This window comes from Aotus nancymaae, unplaced genomic scaffold (assembly GCF_030222135.1).
Source record: "Aotus nancymaae isolate 86718 unplaced genomic scaffold, 86718_ANA_hifiasm-v0.15.2.pri h1tg000108l, whole genome shotgun sequence".
Taxonomy (NCBI): domain Eukaryota; kingdom Metazoa; phylum Chordata; class Mammalia; order Primates; family Aotidae; genus Aotus; species Aotus nancymaae.
The window spans coordinates 33,980,718-34,001,922 of NW_026988523.1; the positions used below are offsets into that span (position 1 = coordinate 33,980,718).

General features: G+C 47.7%; 1 protein-coding gene across 3 annotated transcripts in view; it reads right to left on the reverse strand.

Moving 5' to 3' along the window:
• ADAR (adenosine deaminase RNA specific) overlaps positions 1 to 21,205 on the reverse strand; it is a 46,985-nt gene that overhangs the window by 5,826 nt on the left and 19,954 nt on the right. Inside the window, exons 1-10 of one of the 3 annotated variants that reach the window (XM_012476284.3) lie at positions 20,503 to 20,589; positions 13,465 to 15,062; positions 11,073 to 11,256; positions 10,490 to 10,638; positions 9,809 to 9,953; positions 9,490 to 9,680; positions 1,869 to 2,094; positions 1,425 to 1,596; positions 1,037 to 1,130; positions 217 to 339 (exon numbers count right to left, since the gene is read on the reverse strand). In XM_012476284.3, coding sequence (XP_012331707.2) covers positions 217 to 339; positions 1,037 to 1,130; positions 1,425 to 1,596; positions 1,869 to 2,094; positions 9,490 to 9,680; positions 9,809 to 9,953; positions 10,490 to 10,638; positions 11,073 to 11,256; positions 13,465 to 15,062; positions 20,503 to 20,556 — 2,936 coding nt within the window. In that variant the 5' untranslated portion in view covers positions 20,557 to 20,589. Of the gene's footprint in view, positions 1 to 216; positions 340 to 1,036; positions 1,131 to 1,424; positions 1,597 to 1,868; positions 2,095 to 9,489; positions 9,681 to 9,808; positions 9,954 to 10,489; positions 10,639 to 11,072; positions 11,257 to 13,464; positions 15,063 to 20,246; positions 20,351 to 20,502; positions 20,590 to 21,205 lie in introns of those variants that run through there. The other 2 variants (XM_012476286.2, XM_012476285.2) reach the window with 2 other exon arrangements.

A 21,205-nucleotide genomic window follows, 5' to 3' on the forward strand; every position in this document is an offset into this window, starting at 1 on the left:
GATGTGACAGAAGCAAGGGATGTTTTCTAAGGCCTACCACGGGAGACTGGAGGTGGACAGCAGTCCAGGAGTCATTCTACACCTGGGCTTGGACCACAAACCCAGCGTGGAGTGAGATTTGTATGAGGTCCTATTTACAGGCCAGGAAGGCATTCAGACACCCAATTCTAACAGCCTGGTAGGGCCCACCCTGGCAGCAACAGAAACTGTACTGACCTGATATAGAGATGGAATGACACAGTCTTTTTGATTTGGAGCTTTTCTCCTCCCTTAGCAGGCTCAAATATACTATCCTTCGCAGTTTGGGGGTTGTATTTCATTAACTCACTGTAGAGAAACCTACAAAAACAAAGTCTGGTTAGGAAGGCAGGTTCAATTCTGGGAAAAGCAGTTGCTTCTATGATCTGACCTCCAGATGAGGAAGTAAGGAGAAGCCTCCACGCTGCTGACCTTTCACAGTCTCCCAGGCGGGAATTCTCCAGGGGACGCCCTAGCATTTCATAAAGCAAAGTGAGCCTTCTGGGTCTCCTTCATTTCTGCTGAGGGCTCCTCGCTATGGCAGCTACAGGGATTCCAGGGCACGGTAAATTGATTCAAGGACTACAAGGAAGCTGTTGCTCCTTTCCAAGTCTCTCCCTTCATAAATTAAAGAAAAGGTGAGCTAGAGGAGAAAGCTGGCAGGGCCAGCAAGGTTGTGTAGGCCCTCAAACGGAAATGGAAAGCTGCCTCATCCCCAAGGGTGAGGACTAAAAGGTCATTTTGTGTTTTTAGAAAAGGACATGAAGCAGCAGAGTTAGCAGAAAAAAAGGACAGCACTTAAAAACAGGCTGAGTAGTGGGAGGCAGCTCAGGTCACAGAGCGGGTGGATTCCATGAGACAGGTTCACACGGACGGCTGAGAAGCGAGGCTGCCACTGACCCATCACGACCCGTCTGTCTGATGGGGATTCAGAGAGCTCACTTGGGAGCCAGATGCGGCAGAGAACTGGAGCTGTCCACAGCCAGGCAACCCGTCCCACAGCTCTGACCTCACTCACCTGATGAAGCCTCTCCGGGAGATGATTTCTGCATGACAGTCATTGACGGTTTCTCCCTTTAGGCTGAGAGAATCTCCTTTCACACAGCGATTCCCTAGGAAGGCATTTAGAACAGAAATGGAATAACGGAAGGAAATTGACGGCAAATAGGCTGAAGTCTGTTTGTCCTGAAAGCTTCAAGGCAGAAACAGCCTCACTGTCTCCGAGCCTTGACTCCCATATTCTCTCCTGTGGGAACTAAGAACTCACTCCTCACTCTGAATTGACTGTAGCTAAAACAAAGTCTCTTCTCCCTGCCTTGGACTTGTACATAGGGACTCCAGGGGAGGATGAGAGGGACCCGATTTCAGGCACCACGGGAGGCAGCATGTGTCACAGCCCCACTCACCTGTTCCCAAGCTGACAACCACACCCATGTCCTCAGAGTCTTTCTTCATAACGATGGCGGCCAGAATCTTGCGGCCGAGCAAGGAGGGCTGGAAGCTGTTAGTAAGAGTGTTGAAGCACCGGTGGCTCAGCATGGCTATCTGGTCATGGAAGGTGCTGCCAGTGAGAGGGAGCTGTGGGGACAGGAGGCTGTGTCAGCACCACGAAGCTGAGGCTGCGTCCACCATTTTCACCGTGGGCAGGGAGAGCAAGCTCTCCTTGTCTGTCGTGTGAGTCATCTTTTCCTTCTCACATCTAGTGTCCCAGTTACATGCTCTCTCGAGGCTAAGAGTAAGGCCTAGGAATAACTCGCATGACAGAAAGAGCCACCTCCACTTAAGAGAGGAGTTAGGAGAACCCCCCCTCTCCCCCCCCAACAAAAGGCACCAAAAGTAGACGTCTTAACTGTCTTTGGCTGTGCTTCTGCGGACCTTGAGAGGAGGAGCATAGTTCTTCTGAGAGTGGCCCCTGTCACTGGGGTTACCTCTGTGAAACCCATGCGTTCTGCCTTCTCGTTCTCCCCAATCAAGACACGGAGAGCCGCATCTGCTGCTTCCTGCTTGCCTTGCTTCTTGCTGTGTGCGCAGACGGCTGGGAACCAGCGACCCCCAACTTTTGCTTGGTAAACGAACCTTTGGGATTACAAGCAGAGAATGAAGACCAGCACCAGACCTTGACAGTTGTTCCAAGGAAGGGCTAGTTTTGTTGAAGACGTGGCCAGTCTTGCAAACACATGGACCCATCAAACAAAAGCTGTTTCTAAGGCAGCATTTCCTAGACTTTGGTCATTCATGAATCACCACATGACTTGTGCCAGATCCAGGTATCACTTGGACTATTACTTAATATTTTTCTGTAAATTGCCTTCTTAGAGCCAGCTACTATGGCTCACTCCTGTAATCCCAGCAACTCGAGGAGCTAAGGTGGGAGATCACTTGAGGCCAGGAGTTTAAGACCAACCTGGGCAACACAGTAACCCTCCAGGCAATATAGTGAGACCCCTGTCTCTTAGCTCGGCACGGTGGTGTACGGCTGTAGTCTCAGCTACTTGGGAGGCTGAGGTGGGAGGATCACTTGAGCCCTGGAGGTTGAGGCTGCAGTGAGCTATGATCATGTCACTGCATTCCAGCCTGGGTGAGAGAACGAGATCCCCATCTCTAAAATAAATAAACAGACTCTTAAAAAATGTAAATATCTGTAGTACTAGGTATGAAAAAACAGATAAAAACATAAACACACTGAAATAGGAAACTTTGTATCACTACTGTCAATGGACAACCAGTATCACTTGCCATATATTAAAGGTGGCTGTAAAACAGAATATGATAAAATCGTGTTATAAAATTCTGACTAGATGCTGTTACCTGCAAAGGCTCGGAGCCTGTCCTTATTATAAAGGAAGATTATGATGTATTAGGAAGGCTTGATAAAATGCTAGCACCAACTTGAACTCTCTTCTTAAGCAGAAATGAGAAGGAACTACCTTTCTCCACAGGTGAGTTACTGTTACTTCATATACTGTCTGATTTTTCAAGTGCCCAACTCCATTCCCTCATGTACTTCCTGATTAGCTCAAGAGGACCTGACCTGGAGAGATCATTATGTCAAGGTCGGCCTTAGGCCAGGGACTCAAGCTTTTTTGGGAGTTGTTTTCCAACTCCTGGCAGGCTTGAGCTGGCTGTGGGGTAAGGAATGGATCTTGGGCTCATGAGCTTTGCTGACAATACAAGTGCCCAAGTGGGGTAGGGAGGTGGCCCCTACTGCTCCTGGCTGGGAATTTCCACAAACACAGAGGGAGAGCACAGTGGAGTAAATCAGCTTGGAAATGTACCAGACAAGGCATCAAAAATCCTAGCTTTCAACCAGATCCTCATCTACTGGCTGAGAACCCAGCTTTGGATACTCCAACTGCCTACAACAGAGGCTTCAGTATCAAGACTTAGCGCTCAGGCAGTAAAAGGAATCAACGTTTTGTTCAGCCACATGGAGTTTCTCCTCGTTCCTTGGTTATCTGAAGCAACTGAATGCCTTCACTCCTTTCTTTGCCCATGCCGGCCGGCTCGTGCAGGCCAGTGGGCTTAAGTTCAGAATGAGAGGAACAGTGGCATGAAAAGAGGATGGTGAAGGGGGTCAGGGACAGACTGTGTAGGATCTTTACCTCAGGGATCCACGAGAATTTCATGACTGCCCTGTGTTTGAAAAGAATATGAACTCTATGTGCAAAGTTTTATACTGGTATATTTACATACATGATAAAGTTTGTTAATTATGCAACTAGAATCCTTTAGAGCTGTGCCATCCAATACGGTAGCCACAAGCCACATGGGGCTATTAAATTTAAATTAATTACAATTAAATACGATGAATAATTCAGTACCTCAGCGCACTAGCCACAGTTCAAGCGCTCAATAACCACACATGGCTAGTGGCTGGCCTTTTTAGTGAAATGAGTTAAAGCGAAGACGATGAGCATGAAAAACTCGTTTGAGAAGTTTGGCTGTTAAGAGAAGCAAAGAAATGAGGTGGTACCTGCAGGGACATGTGGGGTGGAGGGAAGGTTTTTAAAAGATGGTCATGGGCATGTTTCACGGCTGGTGGGAATAATCTGAGAGGGAGCAGCGGCAGAAGAGGAACGGGGAGACCAGAGCAGATGATCAAAGCAGCTAAGTCTTAGAGCAGTTGAGAGGGACGGGATCCAGGACACAGGGAGAGGAGGCGATGCTCCTTCGCTCTTGCTGGTAGGTAGGGAGGTGGTTTGGTAATGGAAAGATAAAGTATTTCTTATACGCTTATTGCTATTGTTTCAACAAAGTGTGAAGTAAGGTCATCAGTTTAAAGTGAGGAACGGGGGTATTGGTGGAAATCTGAAGAAAGAGGCAAGGGTCTGAATGGTTCTCTCAGCAGAGGAAAGAAAATTAAGAAGAAAAATGCTGGGAAAGGGGCAAGAGTGTGGGGAGAGGGCAAGTCACACTTCAGTAAAACCTTCGATGGCTCTCTACTGCTCTTGTGGTAAAAGCACTAACATGACTAACAAGGCAGGCCCTGGTGGGCTCCCCGATCACACCTCAACCCCCTCTAGTGCCAGCCTTCCCTCATGCTCTCTGCTCCACCCACAAGCACCTCTCAGCCCCTCTGCCAGCTCTGCTCTTCTCCCATCACAGGACTCAGACAGGGTCCTTCGCCTAGAACCCTTGGTCTTTTGCTCTTCACCATCCTTAAAGTCTCAGCTCAGGCAGCACTCCTAGGGGAAGCTAAGTCAAGTTGTGCTATAATTGATTCTCATTGCAACTCGAGCCCTTCGGAATCCTTATCAAACATGAGATCTTACGTTTCTATAGGAGACTACTGGTTAATGTTTGGCTCCTGTTCTAAAAAACAGAAGATCCTCCATAAGTAAGTGTCGAGTGAATAAAGAAGAAAGATCAGTTAGGAGGCTACTGTGATAGTCTAGATGAGACAGTGGCGTGGACTAGAGTGCTGACACTGGAGGTGGAAAGAGGAGGAAGGGATTTGGGATAGAAATTCTAAGTATAACCAACAGGACTTAAGGATGGGTTGACGAAGGAGGTAAAGGAGATAAAGGAAAGGATCATCCTCGGGTTTTTGACTTGAGCAACCGGGGAGACAGTGGTATCGCTTACTGAGATTGGAAAGACTGGGGGGAAATGAGGTGAAGGGGGCAAAGCCCAAGAGTTCTGCTTTGCACATGTCATATTAGGGATGTTCATCCAAACAGAAGTGACAAGTAAGCAACTAGACAGAGGAATCTGGAGCTCTGAGTGGTCTTCAGCATTTAGATATTAAAAGCCATGGCTGGGAGTGATGGCTCATGCCTATAATCCCAGCACTTTGGGAAGCTGAGGTGAGTGGATCACCTGAGGTCAGGAGTTCAAGACCAGCCTGGCCAACATGGGGAAACCGCGTCTCTACTAAAAACAAAAAAATTAGCCAGGCATGGTGGCAGATGCCTGTAGTCCCAGCTACTCGGGAGGCTGAGGCAAGAGAATCACTTGAACCCCGGAGGCGGAGGTTGCAGTGAGCCGAGATCACACCATTGCACTCCAGCCTGGGCGACAGAGTGAGACTGTCTCAAAAAAAAAAAAAAAAGGCATAAAATTAGTTAAGGTCACCAAGAAGAGTAGAGAGAAAGGAACAAAAGAAGACCCAGCATAATTCACATTAAGAAGGAACTAGAGTATGTTACTGTACGAGATAGTTAATAAACGTAGTTACTCAATTACCATCTCCCCTCTCTATGCGACCTGCCTCAACTCTCCAGCAGACACTGACGGCAGTGTCCTCCGTGTTCACCTGCATTCACCTCTAATGCACTCACCCCCAATGGCACATTCCAACACTGCTATGGCTACATGTCTGCTGCACACTCAGGGGCAGCAACTTTTCATATCTTCAATCTAGTTCATAGTAAGTTCTTACATTCTGAATGAATGGCTGACTTGAAGTCCTGGAAAGGATTTCATAGAAGATTTCACGAAGAGAAAGGAAATGAGCTGAACTTATCATCTGAAGGACTGTGCTTAAAGATAAGGGGGTGCTTATTAGAGATCGAAGGCTTTGAAGCAGCAGAAGTGTGGCTGGAGGGAGACAGGGCCTCTCTTTTTTCAGATGGCTTAAACAGTGGGGAGATGCCTGTTCTAAACTGGGTCATGCTGGTCAAAGGGCTACTTTAAAAAATTACGTTAACGGTTCTTACGTATCAATAAAAAGTAACAATCTGAAAGAAAAATGGAAAAGGACAAGAACAGGTGGTTCACAGAAAAGAAAATGCAAGTAACATAAACATGAATAAATGAATGACATTACTTCTATTTTTTTTTGAGGTGGAGTCTCATTCCATCACCCAGGCTGGAGTGCAGTGGCACAATCTTTGCTCACTGTAACCTCTGCCTCCTGGGTTCGAGCAATTCTCCTGCCTCAGTCTCCCGAGTAGCTGGGATTACAGGCACGTATCACCACGCTCAGCAATTTTTTGTATTTTTAGTAGAGATGGGGTTTCACCATGTTGGCCAGGCTGGTCTTGAACTCCTGACCTTGGTCTCGAACTCCTGACCTTGGCCTCCCAAAGTGCGGGGATTATAGGCATGAGCCACTGTGCCCAGCTGACATTACTTCTATTAAAAAGAGACAAATTTAAAATAACAAGATACTATTTTCATGAGCTTTTTTCCTTAAAGACTTTAAAATGGAAAAGTTGGATGTCAAACATGAAATTCAAACAGTTAAGCGTGTACAATAAAAGTGTCCCTCCTTCCCCAGAAGCAAACACAGTTGCCAGTTTTTTCAATCCTTCAGGAAAATATTTTAGTCATACACACACCATCTTCATCTCTCCCCTCACTTTACACCTCGCTTTTCCACTTTGCGATAGACTTTAGAGGTCAAGAAGAAAGCATGCCTGTCACGTGGCAACAGCGATGCCATCTGGATGCAAGACCACCAATATTTGACTCCTGCGTCCCAATGTGCTGGGCAGCGTAAGTAACTCCACACAAAGGTGTCCACCAAACCTCCCCAGCAGTTGTAAGTTTCACAAGAAAGTATAAGGGGTGACCAGCTGCATGTTTAATTAAAAAAGCCCTCCACAGAAAGCATACTTTCTGGAGGGTAACTGCAAGGATCCACCGTCTTGCAGCCACCCAAGACATCATTTTTGTTCATCCCTATTAAATGTTTCTTTCTGAGAAACTGAATTTGTCAGCTTCTATTCAATGAAATATGTAGCTATGCAAGGAGTCTAGTAAGTGAAGGAGTCAACGTATAAAATAGAAAATACTATGTACATATCTATATATTTATTTTTGTTTAAAGAGACAAAAGGAAAAATGTGCTAGTTATGCATAGCAATTTCTAGAAGGACTCAAACTGGTATATTCATGTGCTGCAAAACAATGTTTTGTTCAATGACAAATCACGTAAGACTATGATAGACCTGAAAAATTCTTATCACCCAGTGCAGGGATCAGTAACCTGTTAGGAACCCAGCCGTACAGCAGGAGGTGAGTGACGGGCAAGCAAGCATTCTGGTCTGAGCTCCACCTCCTGGCAGATCAGCAGTGGCATGAGATTCTCGTAGGCGTGTGAATCCTACTATGAAATGTGCATGTGAGGGATCTCGGTTGCCCACTCCTCATATATTTACTATATTTTTATCATTATTTCAGAGTATACTTCTACTTTTTTTTTTTTTTTTTTGAGGCAGAGTCTCACTCTGTCGCCCAGGCTGGAGTGTAGTGGTGCGATCTCAGCTCACTGCAACCTTCGCCTCCTGGGTTCAAGCGAGTCTCCTGCCTCAGCCTCCCGAGTAGCTGGAACTATGGGCGTGTGCCACCACGCCTGGCTAATTTTTGTATTTTAAATAGAGACAGGTTTTCATCATGTTGGCCAGGATGGTCTTTATCTCCTGACCTTGTGATCTGCCTGCCTCGGCTGCCCAAAGTGCTGGGATTACAGGCGTGAGCCACTGAGCCCAGCTTCTTCTACTTCTAGAAAAATAAGTTAACTAAGAAAAGCCTCAGGCAGGTATTCCAGAAAGCAGTCACTGTAGGAGATGATGGTCCTGTGCATGCTACTGCCCCTGAATGCCTTCTGGTGAGACAAGACGTGGAGGTGGCAGACAGTGATATCGAGGAGCCTGACCTGTGTAGGTTCAGGCTAATGGTTAATGTATCTTCATTTTAGCTTTTAAGAAAAAAGTTTAAAAGGTAAAAAAAAAAAAAAAAAAAAAATTTTAAACAGAAAAAAGACTATAGAATAAGGATACGAAGAAAGGAAATATTTTTGGATAGGAGAGACACGTTTGTGTTTTACGCTAAGTATTATTACAGAAGAAACAGAAATTTAAAAATTTAAGTTTATAAAGTAAAAAAGTTACAGTAAACGAAGATTAATTTATTAAAGAAAAATATTTTGAATAAATGTCGTTAGCCTAAGTGAACAGTGCTTCTGAAGCCGACAGGAGGGCACGGTCATGTCCTAGGCGCCCACATTCACACTCCACTCACTTGCTGACCCACCCACAGCCACTCCAGTCCTGCAGGCTCCATTCATGGCAGGCACCCTATACAGGGGGAGCATTTTGTATCTTTTATGCTGTCTTTTTACTGTATCTTTTCTTTGTTTAGATAGAGACACCAATACTTGCCAGTGTGCTGTAGCTGCTCACAGTATTCACTACAGTTACACGCAGCATAGGGTTTGTCGCCTGGGAGCAATAGGCCATCCCATACAGCCTGTATGTGTGTGGGAGTCCACACCATCTAGGTTTATGTAAATGCACTCTGATGTTCTCACAGCAACAAAACCATGTTTCTCAGACAGCATCCCAGTTGCTGGCTAACACATGACTATAGTAGTATAAGGTCTGGGAGGTAAACTAGAAGTCTGAGACAGAAATGAGACTTTTCATTGAAATGACTACTTTTTCAATCAGCTTGAATGTTGTTTTTTTTTTTTTTCCTTTGAGGCAGAGCCTCACTCTGTTGCCCAGGCTGGAGTGTAGTGGGACAATCTTGGCTCACTGCAACCTATACCTCCCAGGTTCAAGTGATTCTCCTGTCTCAGCCTCCCAAGTAGCTGGGATTACAGGCACCTGCCACCACACCCAGCTAATTTTTCTATTTTTAGTAGAGACGGGGTTTCACCATTTTGGTCAGGCTGGTCTCAAACTCCTGACCTCAGGTGATCTACCCACTTCGGCCTCCCAAAGTGCTGGGATTACAGGTATGAGCCACCGCACCCGGCCTGAATGATTTTTTAATGTATATATGTATTCCTTTAAAAATTAAAACTAGCCAAAAAGTTCAAAAGGATCATGCTTAATGGAAGGGTGACTGCATTCACTCTTGGCAGGTCTATTGTCTTCCAAGAGGCCGTGGAGACAGGGTTGGACTTGCTTCCCTCAACTCCCCGCTTCTGTCCTACACAACTAAAGAACAGCCTTGTTCTCCCTGGGTTACAGGCCACCCCCATCCGGTGACACGCACATTAGCCGGGACTAGGACACTCACTTGGGCTCGTGAGGAGGTCCGGACTGGTCGACCAACTTGAATTCGGCAGCGAAGCCATGGGAGCGAGCGTACTCCAAAAGGCCACCCACAGGGTTGGTGTTCAAGTATCTCACCAGCTCGCCAATCCTCCTGACCTTGTTGGGCATCATCGATTCCAAGTTATCAAGTGACTCTGAGATTGTACCTTCGGGCTAAAAGAGAATCCGTCAAATAAAGAGGAACCGTAAACACTTCAGGAAACGTTGAGGGACTCACTGGCAATCTTAAACCCCTCAGTTGCTAAAACGACCTGCAAGTTTTGAGTAGGACAGTGCCCCACCTGGTCATCAGAAAGCATGGAGTTGGTCGCCTCCCCATGCAGGGCCTTCATGGCTTCCTCTGCGGCCATCTGCTTTGCCACTTTCTTGCTGGGGGCACTCACGCTGGGGAAAGTCTGGGCTCCCACTTGAACACAGTATTCAAACCTGACAGAGATGAAGCAAGGAGAAGGATTAAAGTGGTTTTGATAGGGGAACCTGACACAGCCTTTGCCAGCCTGCCATCCTCCACTACTAGTAATTTCCTTGAACACATCTCCTCTGTACAATCAAGTCTCAGGCTTCTGCCTTCAACAGCCACTGTCTCTTAGCCTAGTTGACCCCCTTCAACATTTAAGCATCAACCTAGTTTCACCTCCTCCAGGTACGCTTCTGATGAACATGTAAGCCTACAGACCCACAGGCAGAGCTTCTCAGGTCCTGTACCTTTCAGTCCCACCAACAGTGAGTGACCTCCCTGGTGCTTGTAGAGGAGACAGAGGGTGGGCCAGGAATTCCCTTTGAATTCCTAATCCCCAATTCTCTGTCTCACAAGCAGCAATCAGGCCCTCAGAGCCCTCCTTTCCCCATTTTGAAGCAGGAAAAACTGCTCAATCTGCCATCCCTGAGGAAGCGAGGAGGAACATGTGCCTCCTTTTCTTTTTGGGAAAACCTCTGGGGCATACAGGACGTGTGGGGCGTACTTGGGCTCATGGGCAGGGCCTTCTTTGGACAGGAGCCGGAATTCACAGGAGTTCCCCAGTTTGTGCATACACTCAAGCAGCGTGGTGACGGGGCTCTTCCCGGAAAAGAAGGGTGTGGCTGAAGGGGTGGAGGGCTGGGACTCTGCGGTCTAGAGAAAATGAGAGACAAGAAAACAAAACTAAGAAAACACTGGTTAGTCCATCACAGAAGAGGGGATGGGGGTGGGGGACTTTCTTCCCAACTAACTGTCAAGGGGTTGGCTTTCCAAAGGAAAAGGGGCTGCTGGGGCTCTCAGTCGGCATCTTCCAAGAGAGGAGACTGGCCTCAATAATCTTTCAGGCCGCTTTCAACTCTGAAATTCTGTAAATCCAATTATGCTGGGACAGCGGCAGAGAGAGGAGCTGGGTATGAGAGGAGGAAAGGCAGGCTGGCGAGGTAGGGGAGAGGGAAGCGCGGGAAGCTGACTCCGAGGCAGTGTCAGTTGTTTAGGCCGGGGTTGCTTCCGGGAGTCAGTTACAATCCTGATATTCACAGACACTGACAGTGAGCTGATACCCTCCCAGACGGCAGGAGGACACCGACCTTCTCTGACTCTTTCTCTGCAGAATAGTGGGATGATTCTTCTGATTTTCCACTGTCCTTGGCTTTGGCTTCCTCTAGCAGAATTGTCATGGCTTTCATAGCTGCATCCTGCTTGGCCACTTTCTTACTTCCAGCTTCAGCTGGGGGAAACTCTCGGCCATTGATAACAACCTGGAATTTAAATCTTGACGGAGAGCGATTAGATGTGTGAACAGGTCATTCCTTCTGCCTTCTCCAAAGAGACCTTCGACCTGGAATTTTCTGCTACGCTAAGGGGCTTTTGACTTGTGGAAGGGATGAAGGGTAGGCCAAGGAACTCCTACTCCTTTGAAGGTTCACGCTGTCTTTTCTTTTTGTAAACAAAGCAGCCAGTGACTCTTTCCCCATAGCTCAGTGAAGCAAGCACAGGCACAGGTGATATGAAACTAGCTCAAGGGAAACCCACTATCTCTTAACAATGAATTCTCTCACACACACACATACACACACACACACACAAAATCTCTTAACAACGTGCGTACACACACACACACACACACACACACACACACACACACACACACACACGATGAGCCAAAAATTGCCATTACAGCCTTGTTGAGCAACCAAAAGACCTTCATTCTAAAGCAACTATGGTAGACTGGCCTTCTCAAGGGAGGGTCTTAAAAGATAGTGAAGGTTTCTTATAACCCAGTCTCACACTCCCCAATACCTGCAGGGATCAGGCATCTGCCACTTATCAGTGGCCTGCTTTTGTCACTAGACATATATCACTATAGTTTGTTATAAGTCACTCTATAGCTCCATTTGTCTCAAGCCTGAGGTGAAAGGAATTTCCCTTTGTTACGAAGAAAATAAAAAGCATTTGTTCTAGGCCTCTGGACTTAGCCTAGGCCCCGCTTCGTTCAAGCTTTCAAATGTGGTCAGCTCTTTGCTCAATCTAGGATTTCATTTGGGAAGTAGGTCAAATTTCTTATTTCCTTGGTCTTCTGAAATATTTGAACATGGCGCCAATGTCTCTTATAGCACTGAGTCCAAAGAATGATTAACCACAAAATCCACTGCTTTCCTCCAACTCCGGGGAGGGACAGAGGCAAAAGAGAATGACAGCCATCCAGTCTCTACTCCAAACAAACGATCCAGCTCTGACCTTGCCAGCTTTTGGACAGACACACCGCCTTTTCTTAACAGCTCTCCTCAAATGCCAATGTGGTGACAGGAAGACAGTCAAGACAAAGAATAAGGGCCCTAGCCAGGAATCTACACCCCTAGAACCAGGCGAGGTAGACATAAAGGTCAGTGGAATTCTCCCCCAGCCCACTGGCTCTCTCCGTGGCTGCAGCTCAGCCACTCAGCTTCAGTGGTTTTGCTCTCTGCTATGCCCTTCAGCAGCTCCTGTTTTCTTTATCTGTCTACTGGCCCATTAGGACCCTACAGTGCAGGGCCTGGCCAGCTATCTGAGTGAGGTAATCGGTGACTCCACAGCTCAGGAACAGCAGCAAGTGCTAGCCCACCCATCTGTGCAGAGGAGGTATATAAAATTAGAACCACCACCTTCAATAGGCAGCCAGGCAGCCGTGCACACGCTCCTCCATCCTTCCCCCAAGGAGCTGTGCAGAGAGGGGATTGTGGACCTGCGCTGCTTAGCAGCACAACCCACCCCCACTCTGTGTGCAGCCTGCCCCAACCCACCTGCTCCTGCACCTCTCTCAGAAACAGCTTGGGGAGGAGGGGAAGGCCCGCAGAAGGGAGTTAAGTCTTCATTACCTCTGGCCTTAGGAGGCAAGCATGGCATTGATGGATGAAGACCAATCATTTCTTTTTTCTTTTTCTTTTTTTTGAGATGGAGTCTCGCTCTGCTGCCCAGGCTGGAGTGCAGTGGCGTGATCTCAGCTCACTACAACCTCCACCTCCCGGATTCAAGCGATTCTCCTGCCTCCGTCTCCCAAGTAGCTGGGATTACAGGCACGCACCACCATGCCTGGCTAATTTTTGTATTTTAGCAGAGATGAGGGTTTCACCATGTTTGGCCAGACTGGTCTCGAACTCCAGACCTCATGATCTGCCCACCTTGGCCTCTCAAAGTGCTGGCCTCTCAAAGGCGTGAGCCACCACACCTAGCCCCCAAGACCAATCATTTCTAAAGAAGCTTCATTACAGCCAACAGAGTCAACCTCCCCCTTGTTCAGCCAAGATTCTGGCTGGTCCAAAGTCTATATTCCCTGCTCAACAGCTGGAGAAAGGGCCAATCAAGGATTTAGCTACAAGGCAGAAGGGAAGGAGGAAAAGACAGGGGCCACCAAATAGCCCCACTCACAGATCAGCCAACACTGTGTCAGGAGCAAGAGCATCTGAACCCAACCGTAGGTACAGTTCCTGGGTGGTCTCTTACCGAGGTTCATGGGGTGGTCCACTCTGCTCTATCAGGTTGAACTCACAGGTTTGACTAGCGAACTGAGCATATTCTAACAGCCCACTGATGGGGTTCTTCAGCTGGCACTCTGTCAGTTTCTTGTAGGGTGAACACCGTGGCAAGCCATGACTGTAGAAGGAGGGCATCTCCATGATGGCTCGAAACTCACCTGGTGCTGCGCGGATACTATTCAAGTCATCTGGGATGTCATCTGTGGCCCACTGGCCATTTTCAAAGTCAAAATACCCTGCTCTTGAGGGGCCATTGTTATGAACAGGTGGTTTCAGTCTTGCTGGTTCTGGTCTGGTCTCTTGCCTGTTTTCTAACTTTACGACTGGTTCCTGCCCATTCTCCACTTTTTCTGTGGTTACCATGTTATTTGAGGCATTTGATGTGGGTAAATTACAGGTGGGGAACTCTGCATTTCTTTTAATCTCAGGGATTGCAGATGGAGCTGTTTCAGGAACACTGTTCACATTTCTCTTAATTTGCATCCTCTCTCGCTTCTTGTCTGTCAAATGCCACATGGGAGGGGTTGTCCCTTGTCTACAGACATCCCCCTGCCTTTCCAAGTCAATCAGCACAGCATTTATATCTCGGGCCTTGGAGAGACCAATATTTTTAGCCAAATTCAGGGCAGAGGAGTCAGACACATTGAAGAGATAGTCACAGATTTTCTCCTTGATCTCAGCCATGTCAAAAAGCTCAAGAGGATCTTCTAAGGCAGATGTGGAGTTTCTGTCTTCAGGTTCCAAACTTGGGTCTGAGTTTGGGGCTCCTTGGCTATGACCGTCTGGTCTCACCACTCTGCTATGCTGGTTCTGAGTCTGAGCTGAGACTGTGATAAAAGGCTCAGTAATATCTTCTGAGACAGACGTGGAGTTTCTGTCTTCAGGTTCCAAACTCGGGTCTGAGTTTGGGGTTCCTTGGCTGTGACAATCTGGTCTCACCGCTCTGCTGTGCTGGTTCCAAGCCTGAGCTGAGGCCGAGATTCTCCACAAAGGGGGTATTCCTGCCTCCTTCTGTAGCCTGCCCTTCTTTGCCAGGGAGTATAAAACTCGATTGATTTCCTTCTTTGGGGCCCTAAGTTTCCCAGACAGATCATGTGCTGTGGTGGCCTTCCCTTCTCCAAGCTCTTCCAAGAGCTTTAAGATCCTTTGTTCCTGACCCCGGTTGATACTCAGTTCCTGGAAATGTGAGGAAAGGCAATCAACACCTCTCTGTGACAGAATCCTACCATGTGGTGAAGGATGCTGGAATGCTCTTTGGAGCCCCTGACTTGCGAAATGCACGCTCCTGGGGACACCCCAGATCTCCACTCGCCTGAATCCGGGACTGGAGACAGGTAGCGCTGGAAACCTTGGCTGGAGTCCTGGCAGGGAAGGTGGCAGTGACGGTGGCAGTGACGGTGTCTGCTTTCCAATCACTGGTGCTTCTGGGAGCTGGCCCTTGAGAAACTCTATTTGCTTAAGTAGGAAACTATTGGGGGAAGATCCCGGCCCAGGCTGCTGGTGTCTGACCTTTCTGTGCTCATAGCCTTGAAATGGATGGGGGTAGTATCCGCTGAGGGAATGCCCCTGCAGAATAAGACAGTGGAAAAGAAAATGAATTAAGCTGAATGGTGAACCTGTGAAGGCCCCTCCCTTTGCTGCCTGTGGAACAGCCCTTAATGGGCTGAGAAGGTGATTGAGCCATGGGCTTATGACCCAGCCAGGGTGACTTGCCCACTTCGTAAATCCTGCCCAGGGGTCTGCCAACGGGCACACAGAGAGGGGAGCAGGAGGCAAAGCACACGGAGCTTCCAGGGGCACAGAGGTTCTGAGGCCTCAGCATAGCCTCTCCAGCAACCTAACTTATGTTTCCCTTTGACAGAATTTAAGGGAGTTCAGAAGGAAATTTTCTAGCTACCAAAACAATTACCCCTTTAAAACTAGAACAACAAGTAAATGTTATTTTGTTTTGAAAACAAAAACAGAACAATAACCTGAAATAACTAGAACAATAACCTGAAACAGTAATGTGCTCGTTTCAACAGCCTGAAACAAACAGAACAACTGACAGAACAATAACTGAGGGAGAGGGGACGAGGGAGGGATGAGCTGCCCTCTCCTTGAGCGAGCTCGCAGTGCACAGCCAGTGCACCCCTGCCCACCCGTCTCTAAGAGCTGTATTTGGATGCCTATGACAAAAGAAGGAAGGTGATTGGATGAAACTGAACCCCAGTCCTCCAAGGCCGTCACAGCCCGGTAACAAAAACAATCTCCAGGTGGGAAAAGGCCATGGGACCTCAGAGTCATCCGCTCGCTGCTGCCATCCCAGGAGGATCAGAATTTGGTTTTCAGGGAGCTGGAGGGTTTCCTGATAAAAATGGCACACTGTTCTCATTTTTCAGCGTGGTACTCTGGCTCAGAAGGGATGCCAGAGACTTTTGCTCAAACCACCCAGGCTCTCCTGGATGTGTGGAGCTGGCAGCATCTGCTCCTCACCGCCTCAGAACAGCCCCACCTTCCCTAGCTACCTCCCCATAGTTGCTTCCACCATGCGTTCTTCTGAACCTTGATGGACAGGGCACAAGCGACCCCACGTTCTCATATGTACATTTACCAGAACACCGAGTACCTGTGACCCCTTCCCTCTCCCACCCACCCACCTGCAAAACAGTACTGTCTTCTTCCTAGTGCTGTTCATTGGAGGGTGGTGGAGCCAGGAGATACTCATGGGCCTGGGCCTGTCAGTGGACACCTTGCTCCCTTTCCCTGGGGCTTGCAGACTGGGTGGAGGGATTCTAGCGACATTCGCTCACGCTCACCATCCACTTCTCAGACTCACCTAAAGGCTGCACAGGTAGAGCTGGGGCCCTTCCTTCCATAACTCTAGCCTTCTACTCTTCCACATCCTGACACACCTAGGGAATTTCAGCATTCCTGTCAGTCACTCTCATGGTGTCCTGGCTACAGGGATCCTTAACCCAGTCATCTCCATCTCTACCTTTCTGCCACACAATTGGCTTGTCTCGCTACTCCTTCAATCTCACTATTACTCTAATCTAGGCTAGGCCATCACACCAAGACCTCGAATCCCGCGACTTTTTTCCAGTGGCTGACCAGATAGCTCTGCTACTAGTGCAAAAACAGCCTCACGCAGCATGCAAAACTTTATTTCCAATTCATTTACCATGAAGATTTATAAAAACAGGTAGTTTGTACCTGTGGGCCATAGTTTACTGACTCCTGCTTTTTTCTGATGGTGACTTCGCAGTGTTTCTACAACTTCTGGTCCTTAATCTGGTGGAACCTGTTCGTCACGTGACCCCAGTGAAGCTGCCAGTCACTCTGGATTCTTCCCCACGCTGACTTCACACACCTCTCACCCCGCCTGGATCTCGTGGTCAGTTCCCTTCTCCACCCAAGGCCCACCGTCCCCCTTTTCTTCTCCAAAGCTTCCCAATGGTACTGGAGAAGGATCCTGACTTGTGCTAACAGGGCCCATAAAAATTCCTTCTCTTGAACCTCAGTTGGGTCTTCGCTGCGTGGTGGTCAGTTTTGTTTAACAAACATGCATTAGCTCACTGTAGATTGAGCTCTCTTCTTTTAAAAAAAATTCTTCTTCCAGGGTTTGGTGACACAGCACCAAAGGTCTTTCACCTCTTTCTTTCTTTGTCCCTTTTTCCCCACCCTTTGTAATTTTTTAATAGCTACTGTATTAACGGATCCACCTTTTATACAATCAGTTCCCAAGGTTTTGTTTGAGGACCTCTTCTTCCCTTACCATGCATTTCCTAGGTTGCTTTCATCACTGCCCCGACCTAAACTAGCCCTCTGAAGCAGAACACTCCAATCTACTATCTCCAGCCACTACACGTGTGTGAGCTTAAGATGTGAAGTTGGAACTATGTAGACAATCTGTCCACTTAAATATCCTGCCATAACTCAAAAACCACATATTCTGAACCCAATTGATAGTTCCCCTCAAACTCGGCTCCTGTGGTTCTTACTGCTAATGGTACTAGCCTATTAAGGCTAGAAACCTGAGTCATCTTTGCCGCCTGCCTCCCGGGCTCATCTCCAGGACCTAATCAGGTAGTTGCCAAGTCCCACCTTGTCTGCCACCTCTGTGCTGTCTCTTAAATGTGTCTTCTTCCAGTTCCAGCCCTTCATTATCTCTGATGGTAATGAAGGGCTGGAACTGGAAGAAGACACATTTCTTCTTATGGGACCACTGCAAGGTCCTCTAATCTTTCTATTCCTTTACATGCCAATCCAGGTGACACTTCACCCTCCACAGCCACCTATCACAACTCTGACCCTTCCTTATAGAGCTCCTTCAATGCCACTTGCTTCAGGAGACTCCCGACTCCCATCTTCCTCAGCTCTCGGGATTTCCTTTCCTTGAACTTCTACTCAGCACCTGTTATATCACTTACTTCACTTTGTATCAGAGCTACTGCTTTTTTTGTGTGTGTGTGGCACACAAAGACTGCAGTGTCTGAAAGGTAATTAACATTAGGTGTCCTATAAATTATACTCAACTTGCCATTCTCAATATTCCCAACACAGTATTGATGATGGGCTTCAGCTGATTCCATGGTGAGCTCCTGGGGGTCAAAGACTAAGCTTCAATCATCTCTGCCTCCCTAGCACTTGGCACAAAGTTGATTCCCAACCAACATTTGTTGAATTAATGACTGCATGAACGAGACGCCGCTATGCCAGCAATCGTACCTCCTTCCCTGTTCCTCCTGCTGCACCCTCGCACCCAGCATATTGCTAGGGACAGAGGCAAATGTGTGTACAGAGAGTGCTGGCTCCCAGAGCTGAATTATGAGACTTAGGGGTGCTCCTATTAGCTCTTCAAGTGACCTTGAGAAAAAGAACTTTGGTTCATAGTGGCTAAAGTCAGTTAAAAGCTAAATGTTTTTTAAACTGCTACTCTTGGTCCAAATCTAGAAAATATTTTAATGTCTGTCTATGGAAGAGTTAAATTATCAAACATTCATTCTACAGAGCGGTTTTTTGTTTGAGTGTTTTCTGAGACGGAGTCCCGCTCTGTTACCAGGCTGGAGTGTAGTGGCGCCACGTCGGCTCACTGCAATCTATGCCTCCCGAGTTCTCTCGAATAGCTGGGATTACAGGCGCACACCCCCACACCCAGCTAATTTTTGTATTTTTAGTAGAGACGGGGTTTCACCATGTTGGCCAGGATGGTCTTGATGTCCTGACCTTGTGATCCTCCCGCCTCAGCCTCCCAAAGTGCTGGGATTACAGGTGTGAGCCACCGTGCTCGGCCAGTTATTGTTATTTTTTAATGTGTTATATCTATTTGTGTTCACCTGGGGAAAACTTCAGAACCATATAATGTTAAATAAAACAACCAAAAGCAAGTTGTAGAGTATGTTATAATCTTTTTTCCTAAACAAAAAGAGAAACTCCATGAACGTGTGTGTATGTGTGCACACACTGAAATGCACACAGAGAAAAGAAAGAAAGGATATATGAATTTGCTAAAGGATATCTTAGGGCACTAGGGTTAGAGGGTGAGGAGAAGATTATTTTTTTTTTGCCCCCTTAAATCCCCTAAAAACCAAGCCACCATCTGAAAGCTACTAAATAGGAGAGCAAGAAAGTGAGCAACCCATGGTGAGCATTTCTAAATCCCTCAGCATCACCTCTATGCAAATTACATAACAAGTCATCTAACATTCATTGCTCCCCAAATCTCACTTTAATCTGGTCTCATATATTTAGGATCAAGAAATGAGCACTACACCTTTGCCTTTACCACAAGGGTTCCAAAATAATGGTACGTGTGCAGTAACGCTGTTCCTTCAAGTCAGGTGTCCCTAATTCTTTCAAAGGAGTGCTAAATACATATATATCTTAACAAAATTGAGGTATGTAATTTAGGTAAAATTTATCCTTTTAAGTGTACAAATCTATGGGTTCTGACAACCGCCACCACAATCACGATGCAGAACATTTCTATTTCCCTAAAAAGTTTTTTCATGCTACTCAACAATCAACTTCTGCAATACCCAGTCCCTGGCACCCACGGATCCACTTTCCATCCCTATAACTGTGTTTTTTCCAGAATGTCACATAAATGGAGTCATACAGTACGCAGCCTTTTGAGTCTAGCTTCTCGTGCTTAGCATCACCTGCGTTGTTACTTGTAACCGTAGTTCCTCTTCACTGCTGAGCAGTACCCCATTATGTGGATGTATTTCAGTTTATCTATTAACCTGCTGAAGGACATTTGTGTTTTTCCAGTTTTTAGCTATACTGAATAAAGCGGTTAGCAAGCTTTCTCCTACAGCTTAAGAAGGGCCACTTTTAACTTCCAGAAGGCCTTCAGGAGGTGCAAAGGGTGCGCAGAGGACAATGTGCGCTGCTCAAAGTCCGAACGTTGTTCAAGTGGGTCTAAAACGGGGCAGGGGGTTGCCAAGGGGCCCTAGCAGAAAGGGAGATGGCGTGTCTGCCTTGACATGGGCTCAGGCCTTCCTACTCAGAGGGGGGCGCATTTTCTCCCCAAGCCCTCTTCACGCACTGCTCCATTCTGCAGAGTTAGCAGATACAGTCATGAGCAGGATACAAATTCCCAAACCAGCAATGCTGCTTGGCAAGACAAACACACACACACTCTTAAACACACACTCAACACTCACAAGACGCACACACTACGCACTACAACACAAAGCCCGTGAGGTTGTAAGATGAGCCCAGACCGCGGCGAAGATCGGGGCCCGCCCGGCCGGCCCGGCTTACCTGCTGCGGGTTCATGGCGCCCGAGAGGCATTGCCCGGCCCGACCCGCCAGCACCACCACCCTGGCCCCGCACCAGCCCCTCGAGACCCCCACGCTCCCGCTGCTCCGCAATGGAAGAGGCCCCGAAGCATCGGCACGGGAAACTCCGCAGGTCTGCGCGCGGGGCCCAAGATGGCTCCGATTCAATTTCGCTTTCGTTTCCTCGGAAAGCCTTCCCCTCCGGAAAGTTTGGCTAAGAGGAGGGGTTTGAGCAAACCTTGCGCCAGCGCTTGGTTTCACACCGGTTGCAAGTCGAACCCCTCCCTTGCATTAGAACTACGGAAGGTCTTTCTTTTTTTTTTTTTTTTAAAGTGCGATTTTTTTTTTTTTTTTTTTTCCCAGAGACGGAGTTTCGTTGTTGTTGCCCAGGCTGGAATGCAGTGGCGCAATCTCGGCTCACTGCAACTTCCGCCTCCCGGGTTCCATTGATTCTCCTGCCTCAGCCTCCCGCATAGCTGGGATTACAGGCGCGCGCCATCACAAACGGCTAATTTTTTGTTGTTGTTAGTAGAGACAGGGTTTCACCACGTTGGCCAGGGTCGTTTCGAACTTCTGGCTTCAAGTGATCCGCCCACCTCGGGCTCCCAAAATGTTGGGATTACAGGCGCGAGCCCCCGCGCCCGGCCGGTACTCTTTCTTTAGGAAAACCGCCGTCCCAGTACTGAGCTCCTAATTCCCCGCACAGAGTAGAGCAAAACGAAAACAAAGGCACTCAAAACCTCAAGCCAGAAACAGCATGAGGCCTTGCCCTCCCTCTCTCTGCCGCAGCGCAGTGAGGGCCGCGTCTCCAAGGCTGGGGGTGGGGGAGGGCGGGGCGCAGATGTCGTCAAACGACTAAGATCCCCACCGTGGGACCTTCTTAATGCTCCTACTATGTTACAAACTTAAGTAAGCAGATGTCAGCCAGTAAAAACTACCAA